This window comes from Protopterus annectens, chromosome 12.part0, assembly GCF_019279795.1.
Source record: "Protopterus annectens isolate FY-2018-M chromosome 12.part0, PAN1.0, whole genome shotgun sequence".
In the NCBI taxonomy this organism is placed as follows: domain Eukaryota; kingdom Metazoa; phylum Chordata; order Ceratodontiformes; family Protopteridae; genus Protopterus; species Protopterus annectens.
This window is the reverse complement of record NC_056746.1, coordinates 524,112,287-524,138,181: the sequence shown is the minus strand read 5'-3', so window position 1 is coordinate 524,138,181 and position 25,895 is coordinate 524,112,287. Positions and strand designations below refer to the sequence as shown.

General features: G+C 41.5%; 1 protein-coding gene across 1 annotated transcript in view; it reads left to right on the top strand.

Moving 5' to 3' along the window:
• The window catches only part of ATPAF2 (ATP synthase mitochondrial F1 complex assembly factor 2), a 332,165-nt gene extending 324,228 nt beyond the window's left edge, over positions 1-7,937 (top strand). Inside the window, exons 7-8 of the mRNA XM_044089664.1 lie at positions 875-990; positions 7,346-7,937. Coding sequence (XP_043945599.1) covers positions 875-990; positions 7,346-7,483 — 254 coding nt within the window. The 3' untranslated portion in view covers positions 7,484-7,937. The remainder of the gene's footprint in view (positions 1-874; positions 991-7,345) is intronic.
• The last annotated feature ends 17,958 nt before the right edge of the window (positions 7,938-25,895 follow it).

The window sequence follows — 25,895 nt, the reverse complement described above, 5'->3', positions numbered from 1 at the left end:
CACTCAGCTGCTTTCAGTTAACAAATCCTGCTGTGGAATACCAATCCAATTGCTTATTTGTACTTTCCTAAAATTAATACAGTCTGGTCTTTCCAGTTTCTCTGGGACAGCAGAAAGTTTCAGATTTTCTCTGCATGATTTGTCTTCTGGCTCTACCATTTTTAAAACAGTTCTTCATAAGTCTCATATTCAGTCTTTTCTTCATTTCACCCTCTGATGTATGCAGTTATGTCAGTTCATCTGAATAGCTAGTTATATCTGCTTCTATTTTTTCCAGCCTTTTGTAATTTGAGTTGATGTACTACTATGTTTTATTTTAATCACCTCTGAATGCATTTGATTTATTTTTCCTCTGAATTACTAGAAGCCATATCTTTTACCACAGCTAAAGCTTGAACTACTTTTCGCTGAAAAGTTGCAGGGTTCTTCCCATGCATTGATTTCTCCTCACCTTTTCTGGTTGATTTTCTTTCAGGTTCATAAAATTTATTTTTTGCTGGCATCCAAACAGTGAACTTACTAGCCAGTAACTAAAATTTACTCAAGCTGGCAGTATTACTGTCTCTTATTTCTGTTTTATTTCACACTGGGAGAGTTGAAATTAAGCTGTCGATCAGTGTAAAGATATCTTGAAAGTCCAGCAATATTGTATCTTGGTTGATGTGCAACAGATTATGCTGTGTATATAGAGAACAATGACATGCATGGAAGAAAATGATGATTCATTTAGCAATACATGCATTTTTTTGCAGCCCAATATTGAATTGTAGTACCCAAAGAAGCTAAGCTTAACTTTTGAGAGGATGTTTTTTAATTTACATTTACTTAATGAGTTTTATTTATTTATCTATTTGTGTTCTTTATTAATCTTCAGGACTGGAATTTGTAATAACACAGTTGAAATCCCTTATTTTGGCTCTTGGCTTGATTGACAGACACCTAACAGTAGAGAAGGCAGTGCTTCTTTCACGCTTGGAAGAGGAGTATCAGGTAAGTGAGCAGATAAGTTTGTGTAATAGGTGAAAGGCATGCTTTTGTGACCCCACAGTATGCTGAAAATACGTCCTTGTTTTTCACTAACTTGCAAATGTTTTTGAATATTCTCTGAGATTTTTACCCTGGTAGCAGAGCCACAAATGTTTTTGAATATTCTCTGAGATTTTTACCCTGGTAGCAGAGCCATTGCTACAGTTGGCACTCCAGCAATCCTCAGAGTGGTGCCCCCAACTATGGCTGGAGTTAGCATTTTGGGAGCCTCTAGCAAGTTTCAAGTTGGGGACCCCTAGCCACCTTGTTGCTGTCACCCCTCCTAAGCAACCTTTTTATCAGCTCAGACGACTTATCCTTGAGAAAACATATACTAATGCAAATCCTGTTATTCTAGTAACTCTTCTTAAGTATATTATTTATTTATTTTATTTTATTTTATTTATTTAGTAGCACTTTTTTAACCAGGAAAGTCCTGCTGGACCATGACAGGCCCTTTTTCAGTGGAGGCCCTGTAGGGTAAGTTCCACTGTTAACAAATCTTGCAAGATGTCATATAATGCAGTATAGTGTAAAATAGCAAATGTTAAACATAATGGACAAGATACAAAAATTAGTGCGTAAAGAAAAGTGAGAGATCCTACATATATTCCACAGAGTTGCATTTCAGTTTTACTAAGTCACACTGTTAACTTCTATTAGTTTAGCAGGTAGGTTCAGTAGAAAATGTGTAGGGCATATATATTTATATATATAGGGCTTTGTCCCTGATCCTTCAGTTTAGCAGCTGTGCTGGTGTTGGGCAGGTATAGATCTTAACTAAAATCTGCAACCAAATCAGATCCGTTTTCATGTGCTGAAAAGATTGCAACTTTAAAATGGTGTCTTCTCCTTCACTGTTGTGGCTTCTCATTGGTTTAAAAAAAAAATGAAGCAGACACCTGAATTAGCCTGCCACTGCTAGGAGTTATAATCACGATTACCAGTATGGGCGCCCACGACTGAGCAGTGATGTATAGTGCCCTGCCTCCCCTGACATAAAAGTTTTTTTTTTCCCAGAAGAGAGAGCGATAAAGAGGGGAGTATGCTTGTCTTGAGAAAACTGTGTTGCATGATTTTGGGGGGGGGGGGTGCTAGAACGAAAGCAGCATCTTGTGCCATCTAACTTGCAGGTTGGTCTTAAGAGCAGGAGAAGCACACTCCCAGATGGCTTGTGGCAAAATCAGGAGCAGCAGCTGATGGATGGGCTGGATAAGATGATCTATTTACTGGTAGCTGAAATACAAAAAAAAATAACCCCTTGTTATTAGACTGTAAGTCATGGGTGGCCATGATGATGCAGTGGTTAGAGTTGCTGCCTCACAGCAAGAGGTTCTCTGGTTCAATCCTCAGCTTGGGTGCCTTCTGTGCAGAGTCTGCATGTCCTCCCTGTGGTCGCGTGGGTTTCCTCTGGGTGCTCTGGTTGCCTCCTACATCCCAAAGATTTGCTGTAGGTGGATTGGACACTCTAAATTGGCCCTAGGCATGAGTGAGTGTGTGCCTTCTGTGGAAGGTTGGGCGCCGGACTGGCAACTCGACACCATAAAACTCATCTGCCAGTCATGAGCAGACAGGTGATCTGCTGTGGCGACCCCTAACCGGGAAAAAGAAGAAGATGATCAGACTGTAAGTCATGAACTGACCACAAAATCAAAGATATGGAGTCAATCCTGCAGACCACTTGCATTATTTACAGCAAAATTATTCCAATTTGGAATCCGTCAAGCAACAGTTGGAGTGAGAGGGAGCTCATCTTGAGTATGCCAAAACCATGTTTTCGGATTTGGAGAACAGAGGTAGCCACAAAACTGTATGCCTTGTGGGTCAGCAGGGAGCAGCAACTTGTACAGCCTTTATAAAGCAGAAATAGTTGAGTGGTTCTGCATGCCTGAGAGCAGTCTTCTAATTAAGCATACCTAGCATGTGTTTATGCCATAATCACAAAAGGTTAAATTCCCCAGACACTTGGTGGTTCGATTTGCTCATTATTCATTGAAAGAGAAGGTGCTTTTAGCATTTTGGACCCTTCGGTGATTTCTTTCAGTTAATGGGGCCAGAAGTTGGATGTCCAGTGATTATGCTCCCAGACTAAGAGCCCTAACACAGCATTTACCTTTCTAAGGGGAGAAAATCTGCTCAAAAGAAAGAAAGAAGCATCCTTTGTCATATAGCTCTCATGAGGAGTCAATGGAAGTATCTCCTGATGGCCCATCTACCTTCGATTCATTAGAAGAGGTGACTAGTAGGCTATGGAGAATTGCAGAGATAAATCCTGCTACTCCCAAAACATTGGCCATAGTAGTTATGTCCATTAATAAGAGACAAACCCCATGTGCATTATCCACTAGTAAATTACTAGAGAGGTACTAGAGCCCCTTCCCACTGTTTAAAACATTCTTGATTCGGTGCAAAAGATTGGTGTTAGCTGCAGACTTGAGGAGGCTTCCCTTGCGTAGGCTGGATGGTTAACAAGGTAATGTCAGTGTGGTAAAATATAGGAGAAATTTCCAGCTTGATGACCTGTGGTTCTCAGATGGTTGCTGAGAGATTAAACATAGATTTTTTTTTTTGGTTTATCTTGAAGACCAACTGAATTTAATTTAAGGGGATGGCAATATTTTTTTATAATGTATTTGTTTATCAGGACCACAAGACTGTTTCAAGAAGGATGCCTGTGTTTTGCTATTTAGTTATACTTTTTGAATGTGAGCTTTTTTTGGGGGGGGGCATGCTCTGATACAGTGCACTTAGCTAAAGAGACTTGTGCAAGCTCTTAAAGTATAACTACTATCTTGTCATTACCTAGAAAAAGGGGAGTTCTAGTCTCTCATAGTCACAGCTGTAAAAGTATATGCCTTTCTCTTGGAAGCTATATTTGTAAATTATGTAAATTATCAACAGTAGGACAGAGTAGTAACTGATTTGTATGTAGTTATATTAAATGATTGTATGTTGGGTGTGGGATCACTGTAAGGGCATGCAAGTGTTAGAGACATATGACGTGACCGCACATTGTCAGCTGCAATTTTTTTCCTTTTAGAAGATGAAAAAGGGAGAGAGTTCAAACAGAAATGGAACAAATTTTAATTTAATGCAAAATGAGTAGGTGTAAAATTCAAGTTTGTAACATCCATGACCTAACAAACCTGTTAAAATAGCTGGTGGATTTGCCTTCTTATGTCAGTTTGTCACACTTTATTCTACTCCAGGTAATGCATTTAATGTGCCTCTGAAGTTGATAGGTTTAGTATGCAGTGTCACTTTGCCACTTTTCCTGTAGGTAGGCAGCAGCAATGTTAATTTAAAAAGGGAACCGTTTTTGGCCAGACAGAGCAATTGGTGGACCCCGAGGATAGGTTTACAATGGTGAAAGGCTGGAGGAGAGAACTGTGACATTGAGTTTTATACTTCTGAATACAAGCCACAGCTCCTTACTGAGGTTGCTAAGGGAATGGTCACAGTTTCAAGAGGGACGTACTCTTTCAGTCAGAGATTGAAACTCATTTTTTGCATTAAATGAGATTCATTCAGGTCCCAACAGTATTGCTTACTTGCATCATCCAAACCACTAAAAACGATTTGTTGGTATGGTTGGCATTCATTCCTAGGTGAAACTCCACACATCATCTTATACATGCTACTCTTATAGGATTTCATCATTTTCTATAATCTGTAGATGTTATACTCCTAAGGAGCATGTATATATATTAACAGGTATGGAATATGAGGTGATGTATCTTTCAGATTATGCTTCAGTTTCCAACCAGGTGCCACACCGTATGGCAGACACTGGAAACTACTATTACAGGGGCAGTCTTTCAGGTACAGTTTGATTAGGTGGAAAATGGTCAGGCTGGACTTGGCTCTAACCTCTGAATCTCATCTTTCAGCAGTGGAAGTTTTTATAAGATAGATCTTGGGTGATTTCTGGCAAACGAGCTGGGTGCAGTGGCTAGCTACTCCTCAACTCTCTCACTTTTTTGTCAGAAAGTTATCTTGCATGAGCAAAGGAAATTGGTGGGATAAACTGATCAGCTTGAGGATCAAAAAAAGCATTGTATATTAGCAACTGTAAGACAGATTCAGCGTAAATGGCTCTACATATAAACATGCTTTTACAATTTCCCTAATGCCCGAGGGGTCCTAGCACTGCATTTTAGACAAGTCAAGTAGTAGGATGATTACTAAGCTGCTGGTCCAAAGTACTGGGAGGAAAGTTGCATCATCCATAGGAATTTTGGTCCAGTTTATGTGATAACTTTATCTCAGTACTGAACTTGACCAAAAAGCGGACAGAAGGCCTTAGCTTTTTTGTACTTAGTCTCCCTCCCAGCTCTTACACAACAATAGCAGAATGTATTGATGCAATTGCTAAGTCAAGCTGAGGTTGCATGAGTCCTTGAAAACCTAGCGGGAGACCAGACTCCAGGGTCCCTGGGGTTTTGTAAGATGGCTGGGCAGAAGTTTATAGGCATTCGTTGGTGGAAGGGGTTCCCCCCAGGCATCAAATGATTATATCTTTAATACTCAAGCCTAGCAAGGATCTGTTATTTCCATTGTCATATAGACCAGTATCTATCTTAAACCATGATTACAAACTATTTGTCTGTCATGACATTGAGTCTTTCCACTTCTTTGCACTCTTTGATCCATTTAGATCAAATGGGATTTTATAGCTGTTCTACATTTGTTAACCTTAAGACCTTCTTTAGAATAGATGATGCCCACCAGAAAAGTACCCCTGTGCTGATGGTTAGCATTGATGCAGAGAAGTCGTTTGACTGCGTAAACTGGATTTATCTCTTTCTTTTACTAAGACAAATGCCATTTCCTGCAGTATATAGTATCCTTCTTCAAAGGTCGCATAGAAACTCTACCACAAGGATAAAAGTGAGGTCAAAGTTCTCAGCACCACTTCTTACTCTTAACAGGGGTACACAGCAAGGTTGCCCTTTGGTTCCACTTTTGTTTGCAATATACTTGGAGCTATTAGCAGCAATTTACAGTTGTAGGAAAGAGCTTGTATTAGTGCTTTGCTACTATTCCGAACACTTGTACACATGCTGTGATCAGATTAATACTTTCATTAATGCAACTGCAATGTCAGACTGAGTTACTTAAATGAATATTGTAACAGGGTGACTGATTTCACCACTGATGTCCTCCAGTCAGTTAGTAGCACAGACATCCAGGGACTTGACAGAAATAAAAGAGGACTAGTTATGTTTCAATTAGCCATGTTTTTTTAATATGGCAAGGGCAAGAAATTTCATCATTGTATCAGAATTCCCTGGTATCTGAAAGTCTAAATCTGACTGGGGTTGCTTACCTCCCTTCTCCCGACAGTGTGTTGGTTGCTATTACAAATTAAGTAATTACCTACAGTACGTGCTGTGCACATCTGAGTTGTGCCACCCATAGGGAAAGTCAGAGCTGTATTAACAAGGATCCTGTTGTTCCCATTGCTAATACACTAGTGTAGAAAGACACAGGACTCTCTTCTTGGCATTTACCCTTCATTTGCCAAAGCATACTGAAGTTCTACTTCTCCTTAGTGCTCGAATGACTTCTTTGCGTTATCCACAACTAAGATAGAGTAAAGAGTTTTAAGGAAGACCAGCATCTGTGTGCTTTTTTGTGACTGCATAGGTAGATGCTTCCCTGGACTGAACAAGGGCCTAATAATTTTAATATACTTAAACTGAATTTTCTCAATTCCCATAGGTTCATTGCTGTTCACAGCTGGACATGAAAAAGTTTGAAATGAGACCAGCATCCTTGAGATTTCCTGAGACAGACTAGCTAGTAACTACCTTTTACTAAAAACTTTTAATTTACTGAATAATCTAAAACATCTTTCCCACAGGTACAGGACATTTTTTCCACAGGAGATAATCCTTTCTCTCTACACAGGGCTGAGAAGATGGACACCCAACTAACTACTCGACCCAAAGATCTTATAGTACAGCATGACCCCCTAAACCAATTCTCCATTGGAGGATGAGTGAGACTTACTAAAATAACTTCTCCTTATGTTGAGAAATCCACTCCTTTAGGTTGTATTGCAGGGACTGCAGATGCAGAGGAAAATGAACTGGCATCAGAGACCATGCAAATTACTATATAAGGAGTAGGGATAAAAAAACAAGTATGAGGGGTTTTGATTGTGCATTGATAGTTTGTGTGCCCAAGCAATTACAGGTGAATAAAGCAATGTCCATCATAAGCAGAAGTGTGCATTTTAGTAAATATTGCTCTTATGTTCCTTTTATACCGTTAATGTCATAATTTCAAACGTTAACATGTCTTTCTTTTCCAGATCCAGCGATGGGGCAGTGTGGAGTGGGCTCATGACTATGAGCAGCAGGAGCTTCGCGCTCGGACAGCAGCTGGGGCACTCTTTGTACACTCTTGCTGTGAGAGCCACACTGTGAGACACAAAGTACTGCAAGACTGAGTTCTGTGGTGTCTTTAACCAGGAAGTCCATTCCAGAATTATTTGCTAGAGTATAAGCAGGCTCTAGACTTTATAAAAGATGCCAGTTCCAGAATTTTAGTTTGTATTCTGTTTGTATGTCTCCAGGGAAGGGTGAGCAGTCCCTTTTTGAATATGCCTTGTGTGTAAAAGTATTAACAGACTGCTGCTGGGTTTAAGAAAATGAATACGCAAAAACAAACCAGCTACAGCCAAAATGAAGGTGTTTGTTCCAGTACATTTTTGGCACAGTCACATTTCTTGTTTATAAAGATTACTTTTAATGTAGTTGATTTTTTTTCTGTATTTTATGGAAGAAGGGGATTACTGAAAGGACTTCAGTCCTTTTAAAGAAATAAACTGTGAAAGGTTGTAGAGTATTTAAAAAGATAATTGTCAATTGTATGTTTATTTTTAATAAAAAAAAACTGTGGCACTTGTGTGTGTGTGTGTGTGTGTGTGTGTGTGTGTGTGTATATATATATATATATATATATATATATATATATATATATATATATATATATATATATATATATATATATATATATATATATATATATGTATATATATATTTTATTTATTTATTTATTTATTTTATAGGCAAGATTACATACACTTGGCAGTACTAGTGTGTTCATTATGTGGAACACAGTACTGTACTGTGGCTTGTATTTTTCCCCTAGAATTAACAAGAATTATGTACTATTTTGCAAACAGCTGCAAAGAAAATGTCAAACAAGGCTGCACATGGTAGTTTAAATAAAAATACTGAGCTGCATTAAACTGATTTACAAAATGTGACAGATTTGTAAACAACTACATTGTACTGACAGGAATGGCTGTAGTCACTGTATCTTACTGTAGTGAATAATACTTTATTTGCTTCTGCATAATATTTGTTATTCACTGGCATTTTAAAAGTTGAGTGAAACCACTTATGGTATCAAGTTCAGATGCGTATCACATGTTTTATTTCAAGTAACTGAAGTACAAGATGATTTAATGGACCTAGGCCAATCGTTTGTTGTTTCCAGATGAAAAATAGTACAGAGTCTGATCTCATTAGAGTAGTTAATCTCCTTATGGCCAGAGACCAGCAGGACTGTTCTGTACTGGTCATTCTAGGTCTCTTGGTAGCATTTGATTGATGCTCTTGATCGTGGTCTGAGTGATAAAAATGGTAGTGTCTCTCATTTATGGTCTTTGGAGTAGTCTTCGTCCTGTTTCTCTAGTCATTTTTGGAAGCTCTGTGCTGGACTTTATTAATCTTCATCCTCTCCCTTAGAATGTGGAGTACTGCAGAACTCTGTCTTAGGCCCAGTGTTGTTCGATGTTCATATCCTTCCATTAGGAGATTTTATTAGGAAATGGGGAATAACATATCATTGTTATGCAGATGACACCCAGATTGACTTCCCTTTCCCCAAGGCAAAATGGCAAGTGTGGGTTCTCTAGCTAATTATTTTGAAGCAGTCTATTCGTGGGACTCTAGTGACCAGTTGAAATTGAATAATTCCAGATATGAGGCAATAGGGTTCATGCTATCCCAAGGAGTTCCTGTACATTCCAACTGTCCAGTTTTATGTGATATGAGGGAGATAAATTTGAATTTGTTGAGTGTGTGTAATATTGGTGTTATTTTGTATCGTATAGCTGACTCTTCAGAACCAAGCGTCAGCAATTGTGACATTGTTTTGCTTCCATTTACAGAACATTTTCCAAGATAAATTACTTTTGACTCAAGCTGACTTCTTGTTCATGCTGTAATCTCTTCTTGACTAGATTATTGCAGTACCATTTACCTGGGACTTCACAAAATTGAACTGGATTGTCTCTAGGTCGTGCAGAACACTGTTGCTTGATTACTGACTGAGCTATAACCAACATAGTACTCCTTTTCTACAGAGCCTTCATTGGCTTTGGATTCTGGTGTCGATTTATTTGTCCGTTCATGAGTTCAGTCCCAGTTATCTGAAGGAATTGATGGTGTCAAATATCCATACCCAGGTTTTGCATTAATGTCACTCAGGGATTGCTAGTGATTCCATGGGTGCTTCTCGAGAAGTCTTTTGTCTTGTGTTTTTTCCTTGTGCTCCTAACCTGTGGAATGTATTACCTCAGTGGCTTTGAGTGTGTCTCCTCTTGTCTGGTTTCCACCAGTCATTTAAAATCTACTTTTTTAGGACTGGGAAGTTGTGGAAATGGTTAGTGCAGATCTGTGAATATATTTATGTTGTAATTGTAAGTCTTGGTATTTCATGCATTTGTTATATGTATTTTTTTATTGTGTTAATAGTTTGGTGAAAAACTCTATGCAAATAAGTATTGCTATTCTTTTTTTTTTGGGGGGGTGGATCACTATGATAAATACACCTAGAGAAAAGAGAATAACACTGCAAACAACAAACTCAGAGGTGAGAAAAGCCCACTGTTAACTCTGCACAACACACGAGAATAACAGATCTAAGTCTAAACTTGGCAAATCTAACTAACTTATCCCATACCTAACCTAAAAGCTATCTATAAAGGATATAGGAAAAATACACCACAGAAAGCTTGCACAAAAAGCACCAAAAGACACTTTTTTGCAGAACTATAGATCAAGCTGCTGGCAGGAGTAGCAGCAAATTTGATCTGCTGTGTCCCCTGGGGGGTAGGGGATTGTGGGTAGGGGAATCAAAGCCCATTTAGTTGTAGTCTGGAGGATTTGGCTGGTGTTGGATCTGATAACCCACAGGTTGATGCCAGACAGGGAAGACGACATTGGATCTTCAATTACATAACAGTTTAGCTCTTTTGTGAACAGGGTTCTGAGGAAGTCAGATTACTGTTGGAGAGCGCTAAACAGTGTGTTATGTAATTAATATTTTTTTGTTTTCTCCATCTTAACTTGTGTCCATATTCATTTAGTTGCTTAGGTTGGTTGCCTATTTAGAAACTGCAACTGTTTTTTTTTTCCCAAAGTGGGGCATTCTCCCTCTATCTGCTCTGTAAAGAAGCCTTTGGCTGAAAGTTACTAGCTTAAGAAACTGAAAAAAATGTGGTCAGCTGTTGTATTTTTGTATTAATCAAAACTATTAAAAAAGTGAAATCTGCTAGAAACTAAATTGCATTAAGTAAGAGCTCTTACCATTTTTATGACTGCTGTTATTAAGGAGGAATTGGGAATAGGAGACTTTAGTCACATGTATCCATTTTTGAATTATAACAAATGAAAGCCAAATCCTGAGACATAGTCCACCCAGCATAATGGGTACAGCACCCTGGAAATAGGCACAGCAAAGGTACAGATGGGTAGATGTTCTTCATGTTTCACTGTTGCAGTCATCACATTTGGGTTATCTGCCTGCAGGTAGCCCTCAGCCAGCCTGAATACCAGAGTCTTCAGATTTCTGCGTCAGATGCTGTCGCTTCTTCCATGACATGAGGTCGCCAGGGGTATAAAACATGCAGACGATGCCATTACATCAGTCTTTCTTGCTGTGCCGGTTGGCCGACTCCTGAAATTTTCATTTTCGAGTTTCAGACCCAAACTCTTCAAAAAAGATAAAGTACCCCGTTGGGGATCCTTTTTTTTGCTCTAACCAATGTCAGAAAAAATGAACAATTGGTCTTGCCTGTGGAAAGCAAATACCTCTTAGAGATTTTCATTCTTACTGCATCACCTGTTTAGGCTCAGATCATGACTGCCCTCACTGTCAGTTTTGTGCCTTGTTCAATGCCCAAACTATTCGTTGTCAGGCTATTTTTGTAGCTAAATACTTTCGTTCTCGATCTCCTTACTCTGAAATGGCTTTGTTAAGCTGTCCGACTATCGATCTTCCAATAAAAAATAAGGATAAAGACAGAGACAGACCGCTTAGGTCCAAAACTGATGACGACGCTTCTGTTAAGCTAGCCGCCAGTTTGCCGGTACTCAGTGAGGCACTTTTGCAGCCCCTGATACCCGCTACTACAGATTTCGGAGTCCAGTATGCCGCAAGATGCTTCTTCGACTATGGAACCTGCGGATGTGTCTACCTTGGATGGGTCCGGAGCCGCTGTGCAGGCACCGGCTTCTGAGGGTGTATTCAGGCCTACAGGCTTTCATATTAAACTGACAGCATAGTTTTCAACTAGAAGTGCCAAATTCCTCAGGCCTAAAACTCGCACTACGCCTAGAAAACCGACGACCAAACCGATGACTTAGGCCCATGTGCCTCAAAAATAAATGCTTAGAATGGCTGAAGACCTTATTACCTTAATTAGGGGAAGCCAGCCTTCCCCCTCTAAGAGACCGAGAACAGATTTTCTTTCTCATTCTTCTGATCAGAAATCTGATATCTCTGCTCCTTCTGATTACCAGGATTTGCCCTTATCTACTTATGAGGATTCTGATGCAGAGAATTCCATTCCCTTTGCTTCTCCTCCAGAAGATTTTTCTTTTGGTGAAACTTTGCATACCCTTAGGGTGCATTTCCGTTGGGAAAGCCAGGACTATTCTGAGTCCAAAAAGAGACTTGGGGAATTCTTACTCCTGCCTCAACACAGGCCTCTAGCTATCCCTCTTGTTTTGGCTGTTGTAGATGATGTTTTCTTGGAATCTAGCCTTACCCCAGATACTTTTACCTCCAGCTCCCAGAAAACCTGACTGGTACTGCAGAGTACCTGACTCTCATAAGTTCCTCTTTAAGAATCCTACTGTGGATCCAGAGACTATTTCCCAAGGACCAAAAGGCATTAAGGCTACTGCTGCAAAAATCCTACCCCTTCTGATAGAGATTCTAGAGCCTTAGACAGATGAAGTAAGAGGGTTTACACTTCTGCTACTTTGGCCATTAGGGCCCTAAATTGCCAGTTTCATATGTTAAAGTATCAGCAGCATATTATGGGACTACTTAAACAAAAAATTATGTTGTTTCCTGACTGTGCCGAACACAAAGACTTGCAAGATTGAATGCATTCTGCAGAACAAGTTGGTAAGCATACTTTGCAATGTGGTTTTGATTCTTTAGAAGCATCTTGCAGGGCTGCTGTTACTGGGTCTGTACTTGGAAGGCATGCTTGGTTTAAGGAACAAAACCTGCCAGATCATGTTAAAGCTAAATTACTGGATGCACCCTTAAACCAAGACTGCCTTTTTGGCAACAAAGGAGAGGAAGTCCTCAAAAAGATGGAGTAAAAAGCTAAATCTATGCAAACTGTTAAAGATTTCCTACAAGTACAGCCTCCCAAATTTAGTAGGCATTTTCCTTCAAAGACTTGGTACTTTCCAGTCCCTTCCAGGCCATCTCAGTCCAAACCCAGAAACAGCAGACCTCCAAGACTTCAGTCTCAGGCTACGCACAGATGTAAGCAGTGGGGGGCTCCCACTTCCAAAGCAGGGAGTAGTAAGCCACCCCCCTATGGAAAAATGGCACTATGACTTGACCTTAACCCTTCCAAGCCCTGCTCATCTTCTTGCTCCCTTAGGAGGAAAGCACGCCCTGCATTGCAAAAAACTGGGAACTCATTACCCAGGACAAAAGGGTTTTGAATATAGTTTCCCAAGGATACAGATTCCACTTCCACACACTACCAACCCTAAATGGTTGGCCAGACCTCCCCCCAAATCAGTGGGTGGTGGCCCAACAGCAGGTTCTTTCCCTAGTCAACCTGTCCCAGCAGAACTAAGGAGACAAGGTTTTTATTCAAGACTGTTTCTGGTACCCAGAAAAGAAAACTCCTGGTGTCCTATCCTGGACCTCTTTGTTCTCAACACCTTTCTGGTGGTTCCAAAATTCAAAATGCTAACTCTTCAACAGCTTCTTCTTGTGCTAGCCAAGGATGCCTGGCTGGCAACCCTACACTTTAAAGGAAGCCTACCTGCACATCCCAATAAGAGAATCCTGCAGACAATACCTAGGTTTCAGGGTGGGTTCCATGCGCTTTCAGTTCTCTGCACTTCCCTTTGGCTTATTTACTGCACCCAGGGTGTTCACAAAGTGTCTAGCTCCAGCTATTGCATTTTGCAGGCAGAGAAATATTCAGATTTACCCATACCTGGACGATTGTCTGATTCAGGCAGAAAGCCAGGACTTGCTATTACAACACCTGGCATTTGTAAAGAAACTTCTGACCTCACTGGGGTGCACCATCAACGAAAAGAAATCTCACCTAGTACCCTGCCAACAGATTGTATTCCTGGGTGTAAGCATGAACACAACTTCCCAGATGGCATTCCTTACTCCGGAGAAACAAGTTTATTTGACAACCTATTTCAAACTATTGGCCACAAAAACCCATCTATCTGCAAGGAAAATACTGCAAACCCTGGGGTTCATGGCCTCTTGCATTCTGCTAATTCCATATGCAAAGACTGCAATGTTATCTAAAAAGTGTATGGTGTCAACATTCTCAGGACCTGGAAACAATGATTCCTATCATTCCTTGTCTAAGGACAGTGTTCCTTTGGTGGGCAGAGGCCTGCTACCACAACAAGGGACTCCCTTTCACTCTACTCCCTGCCGCTCAAACCCTAACAACAAACGCATCAGACTGTGCATGGAGGGGCTCACATGGCAGGGCAGTGCATTCAGGGCAAATGGAACCCGAGACAGATGCATCTGCATATCAAACAAAAAGAAATGCAGAATGCTCTGACAGCCTTCAAAGACCTTATTCTCCCAGGACAACTATTGGTAAAGATAGACAACACCACAGTTATGTGGTACATAAACAAGCAGGGGGGAACCCACTTCTACCCTCTCTGCAGACTAGCCATGGCTCTGTGGAGCACAGCTTTGAGCTACAAAGTGCACCTACAAGCACAGTTCCTGCCAGGCAAACTAAATTCACTGGCAGATGACTTAAGCAGAAATCTCATGGACTCACACGAATGGAAACCAGAACCCAAAATATTCACCTCTTGAGGAACAAATGGGGGACCCCAGAGGTAGACCTGTTTGTTCAATTGGTAGTTCTGAGGGGAGGCAAATTCTGCACCAGAACTCCCCACAGTCAAGCTTGGAAAGTGGATGCTCTGTCCTTTACCTGGGAAAGCTTCTCGGTTTATGCCTTTCCCCCTCTGCCTCTCCTCTCGAAGGTTCTACTAAAGATCAAACAGGACAAGCCAAGAACAATACTGATTGCACCAGACTGGCCACACCAACACTGGTAACCCCTCTTGCGCAGTCTGACACTGCTAAAACCATGGCACCTGCCTCAGACCCCTTGCCTGCTGTCCCAGCAGGCGGGCCAGATTCTGCACCCTCAGTTTCATACCCTGAACCTTGCAGCCTGGCTAACTCCATGAGCTCTCCTCTAGCATCCCTCAGTAAGCAGGTGCGGGATGTCATTCTGGAGGCAAGGAGACCTAGTACCAGAAAATCCTATGCTGAAAAGTGGAAAAGATACTGCTCCTGGAGTCAGGCTCAGGGGATGGCTACAACAGTGCGTAGCTTCTCTCATATTCTAGAGTACTTAACAGAAATGCTCCACAAGGGTCTCTCCTTCTCGTCAATTAAGATTCATGCCTCTGCCATTTCAGCACATTATAATACTGAGCCCACCCCCCTTCTCTCACCCCTTGCTAAAACAATTCCTTAGAGGGGCCAAATATTTAAGACCCCCCTCCAGGAGAGCTCCCACTCCAGCTTGCGACCTTAACTTTGTATTGGAAAAGCTCACCCCCACCCCCCCATGAGCCAGCTGCAACAGCAGAGTTGAAATTCCTTTCCTGGAAAACAGCCTTACTTCTAGCCATCACTTCAGCATGAAGAGTGTCAGAATTACAGGCCCTCATGGCAGTGGAACCCTTCATTATCTTCCATACGGACAGGGTTTCCCTCAGGACTAATCCTTCCTTTATGCCCAAGGTGGTGTCTAATGTGGCTCTAAACCTGTCCATTCATTTGTCTACCTTTTTCCCTAATCCACAAATCAAAGGGAAATGGATACTGCACACTCTGGATGTGCAGAGACAACTTAGATTCTATTTGGACAGGACTACGCCTCTCAGAAAATTTAACCAGCTGCTAGTTGGCTTTGCTGCAGGGGCAGAGGGGAAGGCCATTTCAAAGCAAACCTTTTCCAAATGAATAGCCCATTGCATTCATTTCTGCTACAAGCACCATGGAAAACCTACCCCACAGGGGATACGATCACATTCCACCAGGGCTGCTTCAACCTCTGTGGCATTTCACAGAGGAGTCCCTACCAGGGACATCCTGGAAGCTGCTACCTGGAGCTCTGTACATACCTTCACCAAGCATTACCACCTGCCTATCTTTTCTAAATCCAGAGCTGGATTTGCCACAGCAGTCTTGCAGGGCTTAATAGCTGGCCCTAATGCTCTTTAACTACATCCTCCCTTCCTTAGCTTTGGGAATCAACCCAAATGTGATGACTGCAACAGTGAAACACGAAGAACATAGTACAGTTGTGTACACTCACCATAAATGTAGATGTTCGAGTGTATTCACTGTTGCAGTCCTGGTTACCCTCCCTCCAGCCCCCTGACCTCTCTTGGCTCTACCTTTCCTTCTTGTTTGGTATATATATTTTTTTTCATGTGCATTTGCTTTTTGATAGGTGAGTACCATACCATATAATTGCTTCCTATTGTGGGGGCACCTGACATCTGGGGCAAGAAAAACTGATGTAATGGCATTTGATGCATGTTTTATACCCCTGATGACCTGACGTCATGGAAGAAGCAACAGCATCCGATGCAGAAATCTGAAGACTGGTATTCAGGCAGGCTAAGGGCTACTTGCAATTTTCAGGTGCGTTGTGTAGAAGGATTGTATGCACTGCACTTTTAATGGGCACTGAAGAACATTACAGATACACCATGCAGCAGGAGGCTATACAGTACAACTATACTTAAAAAAAGCTACATTATGTTCTAGGTGCAGAATGTTGTAGGAAGGTATGCAGAGCACCTATAATGGGCACTAGATAATGTTCTAACTGAAAGGAGCAGCATAAAGGTAACCATGCGCACTTATACTCAAGACTAGACAGCATTCGTAATGAACTGGATCAGCAATTTATACAGTGCTTCTGTATTGGACAGTGGACAACCGGATGGTGATCCAGGTAGAGTACACCTGTCATGCATTTTGTTCAAAGCAAAGGCTCTCCGAGTGCAGGTTTGGACATAAGCAGTTCATCATTTGCAGTGCTATGTCTGTGTGGTCTATATAATACAGAGTAGCATAATAGTTCATTCATTCTACCAAAGAAGGCAAGATTCTTGAGGCCACCATTTTTTATCCCTGTTTAGGAACTGAATTGGAAGAGAGACTTGACATAAGGAATAATTAATGTGCACAAGGGGCAGAGTTTGCATCCTTGAAGTACCAAGGACTGTGTTCCTTAATTGCATAGTAAAGCAGATTTTCCTGGATTAACTTAAGCCTCTGTTATGCCTGTATTACCCAGTTTGAATCACAGTGGCAGAACTTCTCATGCAGTTTATAGTGGAGCATACATACTACACAGTGTCTGATACAAATGTACACAGTAATACCACACCATTTGCTTCAGTGTGAAGTTCTGTTTGAGTGAATTTCACTTAGGTCCAACATTGTACTCAGCATCTTTAAAAACTGCTGTGTGTTTAGTTTTTACACTTTTTGCGTAAATAAGCTAAGGTGTGTGAATATAGAGCATGAAAATGTACATGTTTTGGAGCACCAAGATTAAAATAAATGTATTACCTGTATGTGTGTAAGGTGTAAAGTGAAAGTGCTGGTGAATTCTTGATGTTCATCGTGTTACCCTGCTGCAGTCATCACACTTGGGTTATCCTGTCATCAGGCGGTCCCGCAGTCGGCCGGAATTCCAAAGTCTTGGTCCGGTGTCAGTTGCTGTCGCCTCTTCCCTGACGTCAGTGCGCCAGGGGTATATATAATGCAACCGACGCCATTTTCTTCAGTCTTTCTTGCTGCGCGGTGCCCGAAGCAGAAGCAATTCGCAAGTGCCGGTTGGCCGACTCCCGAGATTTGCGAATTTGAATTTCAGACCAAAGTCTTCTATAAAGCTAAGTACCCCATTGGGGAAACTTTTCTTGCCTCAGGCCGATGTCAGAAAAAGTTAACAATTGTATTTCTTGTGGGAAGCAAATACCTCATAAGGATTTTCATTCTTATTGCATACCTTGCTTAGGCCCAGACCACGACGTCACTTCTTGTCTGTTTTGTGCAAGGTTTAATAAGCGCACTATTAAAAGACGCTTTGATTTCGCACGACACGACTTCGGTAGGAAATTTAACTGCAACATGCCGTCGGAGCAACCGGCATGCACAAAAAATGCAGGGATAAGGACAGGCAGCCCAGGCCTAAGCCAGATTCCGAGGCCTCGGCTGATCCTTTCTCCAGTCCTCAGTGAGGCTCTGACACAGCCGCTGACTACCTCAGATCTGGAACCCGAGACCGCTACGGAAATTTTGATGGAATGTACCAGGCCGACGCAGCCTTTTACTTCAGGCCCTTCTGACGACTTTGCTTCAAAAGACCTTGATGCTTCAGAAACGCCATCAGTTTCTGAAGGCATTTTCAGACCGACGACTCTCACCATTAAAACGTTTTCTAAGTCAAAGACTCCTTCTAAAACTAAAAGGACTGCACTTCAGTCTCCTGTTCAAGGCCCTATGCCTAAGAAACAGATGCTCAAAATGGCTGAAGATTTGATTTCTTTAATCAGGGGTTCACAGCCCCCTCCTGACAAAAGGCCTAGACAAGAAGAAGATTCTGCTTCCTCTGAGTAAATGTCCATTTCTTCAGACTCCTCTGAGGACCAAGACTATTCCTTCTCTCCTTATGAAGATTCTGATGCTGAGGACTCTATTCCCTCAGCTTCTCCTCCTGAAGACTATGCCTTTGGGGAAACTTTACACACTATGAGGGAACATTTTCACTGGGAAGGTCAAGACTATTCTGATTCAAAGAAAAGGCTCAGAGAGTTTCTTTTACTCCCCCAACACAGACCACTTGCCATCCCACCAGTTTTGGACATTGTGGACGATGTCTATTTAGAATCCAGTTTCATCCCAGACTCTCTACCTCCTGCTCCGGCTAAGCCTGACAGATACTACAGAGTGTCTGATTCCCACAAATTTCTTTACAAAAACCCAGTAGCTGACCCAGATACTGTCTCCCAGGGTCCCAAGGGGGCTAAGACTTCTATGGCTAAAAACCCAGTACCTTCTGAGAGGGATTCCAGAGCACTAGACAGGTGGGGGAAAAAGGTTTACACCTCAGCCACACTAGCTATGAGGGCACTGAATTGTCAATTTCATATGCTTACGTATCAGCAATTTCTAATCTCTCAGTTAAAACAAAGAATAACCACACTCCCTCAACAATCTGAATTGAAAGAAGTACAGGATCCATTGCACGCCAGTGAGCAGGTGGGAAAACATACCTTACAATGTGGGTTTGATTCTTTGGAGGCCTCCTGCAGAGCAGCTGTCACTGGGTCTGTTATACGTAGGCATGCATGGTTAAAGAAACAAACTCTGCCTGATCATGTTAAAGCAAAACTACTAGATGCTCCCTTACAGCAGGATGTTCTTTTTGGAGTTAAAGCAGAAGTTTTAAAGAAAATGGAAGATAAGGCAAAATCTATGCAGACAGTCAAAGATTTCCTACAAGTACAACCCCCTCGCTTCAGCAGAAACTGGCCAACAAAAAATTGGTCCTTTCCAGCCACTGACAGACCGCAGAGGGGTTAATACAGATGCCCAAGGGGCAGTGGACAACCACAAACCCAGTATAAACCTCGCCAATGGGGCACTACAACACAGAAGGGAGGAGAAGACAGGTCTCAATCCACCAGAAGGCAAACTCGATGACTTGCACCTCACCTGGCCAAGCAATACTCTCTTGGCAGCCCCCTTGGGGGGAAAACTCGCACTTTTTGCAGACAACTGGCAGATAGTCACAAAGGATAAATGGGTCCTAGACATAATTTTACGAGGATACAGATTCCACTTTCACACCTTGCCAATGAAAAGAGGAATGCCAAACCTGCCACAAAATCAATGGGCAGAGGCACAAAAGCAAATTGCAGCTCTCATGGACATGAGAGCCATTCAACTGGTCCCTACTCGAGAGCAAGGCCAAGGATTTTACTCAAGACTCTCTAGTGCCCAGAAAGGACAATGCCTGGAGACCAATTCTGGACCTTTCAATTCTAAACACTTACAAGTACCCAAATTCAAGATGCTAACACTACAGCAGCTACTTCCCATGTTGGGCAAGGAAGCATGGCTAGTAACGTTGGACCTCAAGGAGGCATACCTGCATGTCCCTATCAGACAAAGTTGCAGAAGATACCTCCATTTCATTGCAGGTTCAACCCATTACCAATTCACTGCACTGCCCTTTGGCTTATCTACTGCGCCCACAGTTTTCACAAAATGCCTGGCACCAGTAATTGCATACTGCAGACAAAGAGGAATTCAAATATATCCATACCTGGACGACTGTCTCATCCAAACAGAAAGCAAAGACATTCTCTTACATCATCTGGCCTTTGTAAGGCATCTACTAAACTGCCTGGAGTACACAGTAAACGAAAAGAAGTCAAAACTAGTACCCCCACAAAAAATGACATTCCTGGGTGCCAGCTTGAATACAACAGCCCAGAAGGCTTATTTTACGCCAGACAAGCAACTACAACTGACTCATTATTTCAGGACAATGGCAACAAAGACCCAATTAACTGCAAGAAAAATTCTGCAGGCTTTGGGCTTCATGGCATCTTGCATACTAATAATACCATTTGCAAAGCTGCATATGAGGAAATTACAGTGGTACCTAAAAAGCGTATGGTCTCAACACAGCCACAGCTTGGACACAATGATATCTCTCATTCCTTGCCTACAACAGGAATTTCTATGGTGGTCACAGGCATGTCACCTTAACAAGGGTCAACCTTTCACCTTGCCCCCAGCCAGGCAGACTGTCACAACAGATGCTTCAGACTACGCCTGGGGGGCACACATGGCAGGACAATGCATTCAAGCCTATGGACTGCAGATCAAAGAAATCTGCACATAAATTAAAAAGAGATGCTAGCTGTACAGAAAGCTCTGACAGCCTTCAAGGATCTATTACATCCAGGACAACTTGCAATAAAGATGGACAACACCACAGTAATGTGGTACATAAACAAACAAGGGGGTACATTCCTACCCTCTATGCAGGCAAGCAATGATCTTATGGAACACAGCTCTGGCCTACCAAGTCCAGTTACAAGCTAAATTCCTGCCAGGACAGAAGAACACATTGGCAGAGGACCTCAGCAGAAACATCAAAGATCCCCACAAGTGAAAACTAGATCCACAAATATTTGCAATGATAACTCAAAAATGGGGCCTTCCAACCATAGACCTGTTTGCCAGTCCTCAAAATTACCAACTGACAAAATTTTGTACAAGGACCTTCCACCATCAAGCTTGGAAAGTGGACTCTCTCTCTTTCAGTTGGAAAAACCTGACAGCATATGCCTTCTCTCTCCTCACAAAGGTTATTTTGAAGGTCAAAAAGGAGAGACCATGACTGATTCTCATAGCCCCAGACTGGCCACGCCAGCACTGGTACCCGCTATTGAAAAATATAGCCCACAGCCCACCATGGATATTGCCTCAAATACCCCATTTGCTCACACAACAAAACAAACGGATTCTTCACAGCCAGCTCAAAACTTTAAATCTGGCTGCATGGCAAATCAACTAAACATCCAACCAGCTCCTCTTTCACAAGCAGTTCTGGATGTTATTCTGGAAGCCAGGAGGCCAAGCACCAGGAAGGCTTATTCGGACAAATGAAAAAGGTTTTGTGCCTGGAACCAAGCTAAAGGCCAAGACACAATTCAGCCTCACATTCTACAGTATTTAGCTAAGATGTTGCACAAAGGACTTTCCTTTTCCTCAATTAAAATCCATGCTTCAGCTATTTCAGCTCACTACAACACGGATCCACCTTTATTTTCACATCCTCTTCTAAGGCAGTTCCTCAGAGGGGCAAAAAACATTAGACCACCCAGGAGAGCTCCTACACCAACATGGGACCTCAACTTTGTTCTGGAAAAACTAACACTACCTCCCTTTGAACCAGCTTTCTCTGCAGATCTTCAGTTCGTATCATGGAAGACTGCCCTGCTCCTAGCAATAACTTCAGCTAATAGAGTCTCAGAGCTACAGGCACTAATGGCAGTGGAACCTTTCCTCATTTCTCATCAAGACAGAGTTTCTCTACGAACTAATCCTTCCTTTATGCCTAAGGTGGTTTCCAGTGTAGCTTTAAATCAAACCATCCACTTACCCACCTTCTTCCCCTATCCACAGAACAAAGGTGAGAGACTCCTGCATTCTTTGGACATTCACAGGCAGCTTTGTTACTACTTGGACAAAACTAAGGCTTTCAGAAAAACTGACCAGCTCTTTGTATCCTATGCTACAGCTTCTCAAGGGAAGGCTATATCTAAGCAAACCATTTCTAAATGGATAGGTCATTGCATACGGTTCTGCTATACCCATCATGGGAAACCAGTTCCTGCTACCATTAGATCCCACTCTACCAGGGCAACAGCTACCTCTACAGCCTCTCTCAGGGGGGGTTCCAACCAAGGAAATTTTAGAAGCTGCAACTTGGAGTTCAGTACACACCTTTACCAAACACTATCACTTACCTCTTTACTCTAAGTCCAGGGCGGGCTTTGCCACTGCAGTTCTGCAGGGCCTTATTGCCTCCACTCACCCTCTATGATACCTCCCCCCTACCTTAGCTTTGGGATTCTACCCAAGTGTGATGACTGCAGCAGGGTAACACGATGAACATAGTACAGTTTTGTACCTACCATAAATGCAGATCTTCGAGTGTTCACCCTGCTGCAGTCCAGGTTACCCTCCCTCCATCCTCTCTGATCTACTGGAAAAATCTCTTCTATGCCTTACTGATGTATTTGCATATAGCTGAAGGGATTTTGTGTTTGTGCAGTGTTCACTCCATTTGGTACTAATTCTGACCACCTTTTTGGGGGCACCTGACATCTGGGGCAAGAAAAACTGAAGAAAATGGCGTCGGTTGCATTATATATACCCCTGGCGCACTGACGTCAGGGAAGAGGCGACAGCAACCGACGCCGGACCAAGACTTTGGAATTCCAGCCAACTGCGGGACTGCCTGACGACAGGATAACCCAAGTGTGATGACTGCAGCAGGGTGAACACTCGAACATCTACAGTTATGGTAGGTACAAAACTGTACTTTTTTCTTCTGGGGCCTGTACTACTACTTTTGGCAGACAGCATAATATTGTGCATCAGGGTAAAACAGCATGACTGTCCCCTTTACTACTCTGTTTGATCCAGTTCCTTTCTGCCACTAGTACAGTTCAGATATTGGTCTTTGCATTCACTGTGGGGAAAATTACCATGTTCAGTGCATAAAAAGAAGCTTTCCAAGTGTTTCTGCTGGTGACAGCTGCAAGAGGTGCACCCCAGCAGCCCACTTGAAGACATGTCTGTCTGTCTCTCTCTGCATAGCCTCTTCCATACCTGAACAGTTACCCAAACGTGTGGAGCAGTTCCTGCAGTCTCCCATTGCTGGGTCATTTGTAGCAGTCAAGACTGAGAAATCTTCTCTCCAAGCCTGTTGAGCCTCTCAAGTCCATCAGGTCACATTACCCAGTATGTGAAGACTTCATTAAGTTCTCCCACATGGGTCTGTCCTCAGGTTCATGGTCAAGTATTGGACATGCATCAGTTTATCTGGTGTGAACATGTCCTTGAAGTTGTTGGAGTGCAGCTTTAAAGAATAATGTATGATAACCCAGAATTACGTAATTTGCAGTCTCCTACTTTTCCATCATTAGGTGAAACCTTGCTGTGATCTCCTTGCATCCACAACTAACATTAAATGCAGCAACTTCTACTACTTGATCTCTACTGCTGGGAAGCAGTCCAGGGACATTGGTTATATAGATGGTCTCCAGAATTCCCAAACACTTTCTCTCGTTTCCCATAATAACCAAGTATGTACAGAAAACAAAAGTCCAACATCATTCTCATAACCTGCTCTGCCTCTGAGTCCCTTTAGGACCTATTATGTCACCTGTTTGGCAAGTTTCAGCTGGATCTTTTTTCTGTCATGCCAGCCACATGGCTTCTTCTGGTTCATTGATGGTCAGGGGTACTTCATACCCACCTAGGGACTCTGTTACATAAAAAAGTGTATATTTTGTACTGGAAAAATTATCTGTCTCTCCCTTTGAGCAGGCATCAATTCACTGATCTAAGGTTTCTGTCATGGAAGTCTGTCTTAGACATAACATCAGGAAAATTTTCAGAATTAACAGTTTTGTATGTGAAACCTCCTTATTTAGCTCTCCATAAGGAGATGGAGTGATACTGTGCACAAACTCCCGTTTTATGACCAAGGTTGCTACTGAAATTAATGTAAGCCAGACTATCATCTGCTCATTTTTCTAGAACTGCTCAAAAAAGAGAGCAAGTTTTGCTGTGCTTAGATGTATACGGACAACTGAGATTTTTTTTTCTGTGCATAGCAGAATATTTTCATAAAATAGACTGTGTCCTTTGCTGCTAATAAATTGGGCTGTAAGTTGTGTCTAAAGTCACCATGTTTCAGTGGCTTTCAGGTGCTTATCTGCATGCTTTCACAAGGCAGTACATGCTGGATGTGATTCCAACATCTAAATCATCCTTTAGGCCACAGTATTAGGAGGGATTATTTCATGATGTAACTTTTGGATGAACTTGGGTCTCTGTCCTAACAGGTTTGAAGTGGATGGATAATATTAAATATGAAAGTTATGTACACTCAACATAATCTCCAAAAAGGGTGAATCCACTCCAAATAAACCAACCAAGAACCAAAAGGTGTGAAAAACGAATGCTGATAGTCCCAAGTCCACAAAAAAATCCTTTTAATGTCAAACCACAAACAGTGTACACAGAAAAAAGTACAGATTAATAGATTTTGTCCCACTTGGGGGACTTCATTAGAGTGCCCAGATAAATATCTTTATGTAATTTATACCTTAATTAATCATCCCATTATATTTTATAATGTGCAATCTATTTAAAGGGATATACCTTAAAATTGCAGTGAACAATTTCCCACAGTCTCTCGCTCAGTGGTTTACAACAAAATTTAGTGCAGAAAGAATCATCCATAAAAAATTTTCCTAAAAGTTATCTAATAAAAAAAGTAATTAATTATTTATTAAAACTGTACTTGTATTGTAAAATGAATGTGCTTCAGACAAGCAATAATAAGATATAGATAAATGTAATTCCAATAACCACAACACAAAAATATAAATATAAAACATATATAATATATATCCATACACTTCAACATGCCCCGCCCTACTTTCGGCAGCTGGGTGGATGAGTCTTAAAAAAAAAAAACTTATTCAAGTTTTAAATGCTGTTAGCACTGTTTTGTCATACAGTTGTTTATCATGTTACATAATGTGCAGAGTACAGTCCACATGCATAGTTTGAGATTTCAGTACACTGGCTAATGTTACATTCTGGTCAAAATTTATTTTTTTAACATTTCTGTGTCACTTGCATTTCAGTTAGCCTAAGGTTTACTACTCATGTATCAGTATGGGTAATTATAACATATTGGTTTCTAACTCAGATTTACAATAGCAGACATCAATAGCATCAACATTCCCTGTTGCCCAACAAATAATCCAACCAGGCAATTAAGATTTTTAGTGTTTTAGTTCTTGTGATTGGTTTTATCTTTGTGTATTCTCTGAAGACTAAGTATAGTACTGCTTCATGAAATCTGTGCCCATAATCTACCTAGTTCAGTCTTTCTTTCCTACTAGATTATTTCATAAATTCCATTTTGGTATCAAGATTTTACCATTTTCCCTCACCTTTGCCTCTTGGCTCCATATCTTTATTTCATTCATTTTTTTTCCTTTTACTTTAGGTATGTGAGGTTTATCCTTTCACTTCCATTATTCTTGTAATAGCTTTTGTGCCACTGTCACAAGTAGTTGGAGTGATGTTTTATGTCCAGGTTTTCTCGACTTACTCAAAATTAAGTGGAATAGTTCTTAAGAAAAACTTTCTTCCCTCCTGTAGAACAGAGCATGTGTTGTAACTTTAAGAAGCATTTCCAAGTGTAGGCATGTGCATGTAAATAGTTAGCAAGTACAGACAGCAGTGCCATTTTGAGAGAACAGCCAGTGTGTTAACATGTAGTAGTCAGTTTATAAGTTTATTTAAGTTTAAGTTACTAAGCCTCAATCCTTGTGTGTGTGGTAAAGCTGCTTGAACTGAACCCACAGCTGTTCATCTGTTTTATCCTGACTGGATGAGCGACTTGGTGTCAGAACCGGGATTAAGACTGCAACTTCTTCAAGCCGTGA